The 7,392-nt window shown below is 38.3% G+C and overlaps 1 protein-coding gene across 13 annotated transcripts in view; it reads right to left on the bottom strand.

Annotated features, from left to right (window-relative positions):
• Positions 1-582: 582 nt before the first annotated feature.
• The window catches only part of LOC147995597 (uncharacterized), a 50,779-nt gene continuing 43,969 nt past the window's right edge, over positions 583-7,392 (bottom strand). For all 13 annotated transcript variants that reach the window (XR_015683675.1, XR_015683676.1, XR_015683677.1 and 10 more), the window contains one exon: positions 583-1,054. Coding sequence is in view for 5 of the 13 variants with exons in the window: in XM_087654942.1 (XP_087511068.1) it covers positions 922-1,054 (133 nt within the window). In the remaining 8 variants the exon portion in view is untranslated. The remainder of the gene's footprint in view (positions 1,055-7,392) is intronic.

Raw genomic sequence — 7,392 nt, 5'->3', positions numbered from 1 at the left:
CTCTGTTTAATTTTTGTCTGGATGTCCTGTCAATTAGTAAGAACAAGGTGTTGAAGTCTCTCACTATTAATTTGTGGAGTTTGGTGTGGGAGTTTTAGCCTTAGCAATATTTCTTTTACAAATGCAGATGCTCTTGTGTTTAGGGCATAGATTTTCAGAATTGAGATATCATCTTGGTAGATTTTTCCATGGATGAGTATGAAGTGTTCTTCCCTGTCTCTTTTGATTAATTTTGGTTGAACAGCTATTTTATTAGATGTTAGAATGGAACCCCAGTGGAGCAACAGAGACACAACCACCCACAAAACTTTTAACTGCAAATTTATCCTGACTATAAGAAATACAAGCACAGGGGGTGGAGCAGAGACTGAGGGCCTGGCCAAGCAACAACTGACACACCTTGAGGCAGATCCCAGAAGCAAGCAGCAATCACTATCACAATTTTTTTACAGAGCTTAATTATTTATTTATTTTTTTATACTCCAGACTTTTTCCCATCCCGGTCCGACTGTTCCACATCCCATACGTACTCCCTACCCTACCCCTGTTTCCATGAGGATGTCCCCATCCCACCCACCCTACCAGACCTCTAAACTTCCTGAGGCCTCCAGTGTCTTGAAGGTTATGTGCATTTTCTCTGATTGATCCCAGACCTGGGAGTCCTCTGATGTATATGAGTTCGGGGTCTGATCTCAGCTGGTATATGCTTCCTGGTTGGTGATCCAGTGTCTGAGAGACCTTGGGGACAGGTTAATTGAGATTGCTGGTCCTCTTACAGGATTGTCCTCCTCCTCAGCTTCCTCCAGCTTTTTCCTAATTCAACAAGAGAGGTCAGCAGCTTCTGTTCATTGGTTGGGTGCACATATCTGCATCTGATTCTTTAGCTGCTTGTTGGTTTTTTTGGAGGGCAATCATGATAGATCACTTTTTGTGAGTGATCCATGTCCTCAGTAATGGTGTCAGGCCTTGGGCCTCCCCTTCAGCTTGATCCCCTTTTGGACTGTCTCTGGAACTTCTTTTCCTCAGGTTCGTTTTCATGTCCATCCCTGCATTTCTTTCAGATAGAAAGAATTATGAGTCAGAGTTTTGACTGAGGGAGAGCAACCCCCACAGTTGATGCCCGGTCTTTCTGTTGGAGGTGGGCTCAACAAGTTCTCTCTCTACTCTCTCCACTGTAGAGCATTTCATCTAACCCCCTCCAGTTTGAGTCCTGAGAGTATCTCACTTCCCAGGTGTCTGGTGCATTTTGGAGGGTCCTCATAACCTCCTTCTTCCCAAAGTTGCCTGTTTTAATTCTTTCTGCTGGCCCTCAGGGCTTAAGTCCTTTTCCCCCCACCAGATACCAGATCATGTTCCTCTACCCCCACCCCTTTCCTTTCCTAAATCCATCTCCTTTCTCTCCTCTGTTCCTCCCTTCCTCCTTCCCCCTTGTAGTTGCTTTCTTCTCCCTCCCAAGTGGAACTGCAGCATCCTCACTTGGGTCATTCAGCTTGTTGACCTTTTTGAGGTCTCTGGACTCTATCATGGGCATTCTGTACTTTTGTTTTGCTAATATCTGCTTATTAGAGGGAACATACAGTGTCTGAGTTAACTTATTCAGGATGATATTTTCTTTTTCCATCCATTTGTCTGCAAATCTTAAAATGCCCTAGTTCTTAATAGCTGAGTAGTATTCCATTGTGTAAATGAACCACATTTTCTGTATCCGTCCTTCTATTGTGGGCCATCCAGGTTGTTTCCAGCTTCTGGCTACCACAAATACTCTGTTATGCTTATAGATAGGAGCATGTTGTCCTCTGAGATGCTCCACCCAGCAGCTGACTCAGACAGATATACACATTAGAGCCAAACAGTGGATGGAGCTTGGGTACTCTTATGAGAAAATAAGAGAAAACATTGTGGAATGAAGGTGATGTGAACTCCACAGTAAGACCAATAGAGTCAACTAACCACAAACCAAAGAACATATACTGGCTGTAACGAGATTTCCTGCGCATATATAGCAGATGTATAGCTTGGCCTTCATGAGGGTCCTGAACAACTGGAGTGGGGGCTATCCCAAAAGCTGTTGCCTGAATGTGGGATATGTTCTATTAGCTAGGCTGCCGTGTCTGCCCTCAGTGGGAGAGGAAGTGCCCAGCCTTGCAGAGACTTGAAGTGCAGGGGTGGCAGGGGTGGGAGGGGTGGGAGGGAAGGTACCCATGAAATCTTACCCGATAAGAGGAAAAAGACAAGGGGGATGGAGATAGGATTGTGTGTGGGGTGGGGTGGGGGATGTGATCAGGATGAGGATCAATGAGTGGGATGGAAAGTGAATAAGTGAAAAAGTAAATTTAAAAAATGTATTTTTTAAACCACTGTTACTTCCAATGTGATGAATACTGACCTATATAAGCTGCTATAAAGATGTTAATACCTGTAAATTCCTGTTTTGAATTTGATTGTGAATAACTATTCTCATTATTTGTATTACATGGTTGCATTGTGTTCTAATTTATAAGTTCTTATATGTAAATATAATGCAACCACCATTCACAAAATCCTCTCAGGGCAGTCCACCACTATGTCTTCCCTTTATTGCAGAATTCATTACACTCAAGTAGTGATAGTTTGTTGTCATAAAGCGAGAGCTTTTTTTTTTTTTTTTTTTTGTCTAGAATACACTTTTCTAGGTTAGGTTTGTTATAATTCACTTCCTTTAAAAGATTGTTCAGAAGTCACCTCCAAAGTTCAATTTAGAATCACAATATATAATCACAAACTGTCCCCTTAGTCTTTATAGCATATATAAAATAATGTCTTGTCTCTAAATAAGGGATTGAATGAATGTCCACACCAGACTTTTATTGCCAATTACTTCTAATCAGTGAAATTGACTTTCCTATGAAAAGAAAGTAATAAATACATAAGATGTGAAACTTAATCTATTAGTTCAATAAAAAAATTAATTACCTTAAGGGACTAAAAATCATGATCTAAATTACTAATTTTGTTTAGGGTGAGCTCAGGATATAAATAAATGTCTATATGGCCAAGCACAGACTCACTCTGTCACAATAAACACTTTTATTTATTGACCCAGAAATTTGATCTACGGGATAAATTATTTTAGGACCAACCCCACATTCTATTGTGTGGTTTATGATCATAGTCAGGTTTATGATTCCAGTGTTAAATCAAGATGCCCTAACTGTGTAACATAATAAAGTTTGATTGCTACAAAAGTCCCATGGGGTCTGAGTTCACATTGCACCAGGTTTCTCTAATCTATATTGTTTTTGTCAGAATACAAAGGGGAAAAAAAGAGGTCCAGTTTACATGTACTACAGACTGTACAGATAGAACCATCTAACTTTAATGTACCAGAGATCCTATTTCAATTCAGCATCCAAACCATATGCTTTTTTTCCAATTCCTTTGCTACTTGTTAATATGCTTATGTTTACCACAGGTCTGCTAACAGTAATCGAAAGGGAATCTTCAGGCCTGCAAGCCTTCCAGGTGAATCCTATCCTGTCTTCTTCCTCTAGGCTGAGTAATTCTTTCTCTACTATTCAAAAGTCTCTATATAGGAGAGTTGTAAAGAATGCTATAATGAATCACATGTTCAGGAGGAACGTATGCAATGATGAACCACTTTGTTGTTCTCTTCATCAGAACTATGTCTTACCATCACATCTTACTTTAAGGAAACAATGTGATCTCTGATCTCAGCACGTTAGTACCTTGGCCATTAAATTATGACTATTAATCTTTGTATTTCTGTTACCTCTACCTGAAATATACTTTTACGGTGTTCTTAATTCCATAAAATGGCATAATTATTCAATATAGGGTGACATGAGTGCATTGCTTCGAATGTCTGTATCCCTTTAAAATTCAAATTGTATTTATGACCATACAGTGATAGTGAGGAAATTTTGGAAAGCATTATTCAGGGAATCACTGTTCTTATGAATAATAATTGAACCCTGCAGAGGAGACATCTGACCATTCTCTCTCCTTTGCTTTGTGAAGATGTATTTCTTGGATGTACATAGCAACAAGAAGGAAATACAGACTCTGTTGGTACCAAACATAGGAGTGGAAATCCAAGTCTTTGAAGTGTGAGAAATGAATTCTTATTATGTGTATGTGACCATTATATGTTTTTTTTATAATACCAATAATAAAAATCAAACAATTCATTGTCTTTTGCCATTTATTCTACTTGTTAATGCTGATGTCATATTTAGATGTGACTAATCCGTGCCCTATTTGAAATGTATTTCTTCAATTCCTGCTTTTGGCTGTTTTCCAACACTACAGACCCACTTCAAACACTGTGCATAATTTAGTTCTTGATATATTTAATTGGTATATCATCTATTTTACCAGCTGCTTAAAATATATTTATCATAAAGCTGTAGCAATTTATTTGGTTTTAAAATATTGTATTTTATTCACTGAAATTTCTTTGGTGCTTAGACTAATGTTGATATGCCAGGAATTATGTATTATTCAATCATTACCACTTTTAAAAACATTCATGCTACCTCTGATAAGGTGTATTGAGGTTCTCATTTGTTATCTGAACATACTTAACCATTGAATATTACAACTATTATTCATATGTTGGCATGCCCAGTGTATCATGCCATTTGTAAATTCAGAGATTCTCATTTTTTGTGTGAATATTTTGAGGGAAAGGATGAAATGAGAAATGTGACTGTACAGCATTGGTTTAATGAGATTCTATATCTACTGTTATTATTAATATGTGTATGATTCCATACTTAATAGAAAAAAGCGTGAAAAATTCTTCCAAAGCAATGCCTGTATTGCCCCTTACCCAATTCAAGTGTGGCTTCTGTTCACATTGAGCCAGAGACTTAATTTTATGTAATGAACATTTTGGAGAATCTCTTCTGAGTAGGGCCACCTCCAGGACTAAGGTGCCAGTCATCCGCGTTCACTTGCCATATTAAAGTAGGTATGGATGATACATGGAAAAGGGTCGTTGATTTTTTTTATTTCTAGGAACCAGCTCAAATCTTGAGAAACTGGAGTGAATGTTAAAATATGCTTGTTGATAAATTAACACTGGCATTTCCTCTTCTGAAATGTCAGAGATGTTGCTTGTAGCAGTGCTAGTATACTATGGTGGGAGCCCGCTCCTCATCTTGACAGCTGTCATTTGAGAGCAGGTAGTGGGAGGCTCCCGATTTTATTTTTTATAATTAGAACTATTTTATAATTCATTGTTCCTTTTATAGGAAAAGGAGAAAAACAACCCAGGAGTTGCCTTTTCTCACTAAACAGAAAAAATTGACTTATTAAATTTGTTGAGTGAAAATTATTTTAGCACTATTTTGACAGGACTCATTATATCAAAGTCTTTTAATTTGAGTATTATTATGATTAATTCTATAAAGCAAACCTATAATATGGTAAAGTCATTAATGATTAGTTAACAGACTGTGTAATACACCGAATACTCATCAAATAGTCCAAAGGAACATTGTCTGGGAAGAAGAGAAAGAAACCGTCCCTGAATTCATATATTGGGAACTGCTTGGTGCAGAGTTTCGACTTTGACCTCAGATACCAGAGAAGTGTATAGAGTTGTCATAGTCAATTTAGGTCCTGATATCAAAATGTCATATACCAGGTGGCTTAACTAACGGATATTTATTTCCCACAGACTTGCAACCTGCAAATCTGAGATCAAGGTGTCAGTAAATGGGATTCCTGTTCAAGGTCCTTTTTCTGGCTGATGGGTAGTCACATTTGTGCTCTATATTCATGCAGCCTTGCCTTTCCTCAGAGAGTGTGGCTGGAAAGATTGAGAGATCTGTCTGACTCCTTGGATTGCAACTAATCCCTTCACAAGGGATTTATCTTCACAAACTCATCCAAGCCTAATTACAACCCAACAACACTCACAGCTAACTATTACTGCAACTGAAGGTGAGCGCTCTGGCATGTGTGCTTTGGGAAGAGGCAACAATGTTAATCTGTCAGTTGGCTAGCTCATAAGTTACTGCGAAAGCGTAATGAAGCTCAGAATTAGCAAAACATAGCCAGTTTTCTGTTTTATAATTAAATATGCATTTGGTGAAACATAGTAATCTGGATTGTTACTGCATTTTCTATGGCAGCCTTTATATTTCAACAGGAACCATCAGTATTTGTGATGAAGACCCTGTGATATATAAACCTTTAGGAGGACTCTCGAGGCCCTGGGAGATCATTGCTTAGATTTCACATTTGCTTGCAGCAATCCTAAGTATATACCAATTATTTTGCTATTTAAATCAATGCTACTCAATACTTAATCTTTGTCACAGCTTCTAGAGTTCCCAGAAAAACAGATTTGTGTCATTCTTTCATAGAATACCCAGGAAGGAACACAGGTATATGCTCCTCCAAGTGTCTAGATGACACTGAGCCTGCTGAGCCAACACGGAACACATTTGGAATTACATAGTTGAGCATCAATCTGAGTGGCTGGAGATGGTTAAGCGGGCAGAGGCACTTGCCACTAAACCTGCTGAAACACACATGGTGATGGCAGAATGAAAACTGACTGCAAATGTTTTCTTTACATCTTCATATGGATATACACCGATGCAAAAATGCATGCATGTGCAAATGAGTATATACATATATACACATATGCACATGCCATACATACACATTACATGCAAGCACATGCAGCAATGTGCACTTGGATATACATATATACACACATGCTTACACATGCTTCCATATGCACATGTACACAAACAGCAAAGAAAAGCACATACAGACCAATACACACACAAAAACACATACATACACACGCACATCTATTTATACAGTTATACATACAAACAACACACACAAACACACACACACCACACAAACACATATACATGTAGTATCACACACATAAATGTATGTAAAAAGAAATTTTAAAGAAAATCTGTCTTTTCATAAATGTGCTTCCTGAATTAAAAATTTGTTCATGGTCAAATTGTAAAAATATCTCAAAAGATATTAATGTTTAAAATAAATAGTTAAGTGAAGCATTGCTGAACCCAAATAATTATACTCAATTTGTCCTGACCATGGTGTTGGTTGTGCTCCTCTCTACCAACCCCAATGCCCTGGGTTCCTCAATAAAGAATACACACAGGCAGTCTTATATTTTAATATGCCTTAAACAGCTCAATGCCTGGGTCACCTCCAAACGTTCCCGTGGCTAACACTCTCCCCTTCAGTTTTCCAGAGTTATTAGTTACTAAAACCTACATTCCGTTTTGGCTGTCTTGGACCCAGACAAACAGCCCTCTTGGGTTGAGTTTCCCTGCACCTACAACACAGCTATGTTCTCTGTCCCACATCACTCAGCCCACTTTCTCTCTGCCC

The sequence above is a fragment of the Rattus norvegicus genome, chromosome 3 (assembly GCF_021556685.1).
Source record: "Rattus norvegicus strain SHRSP/BbbUtx chromosome 3, alternate assembly SHRSP_T2T, whole genome shotgun sequence".
Taxonomy (NCBI): Eukaryota; Metazoa; Chordata; class Mammalia; order Rodentia; family Muridae; genus Rattus; species Rattus norvegicus.
This window is presented reverse-complemented; position numbering and strand designations above follow the sequence as displayed.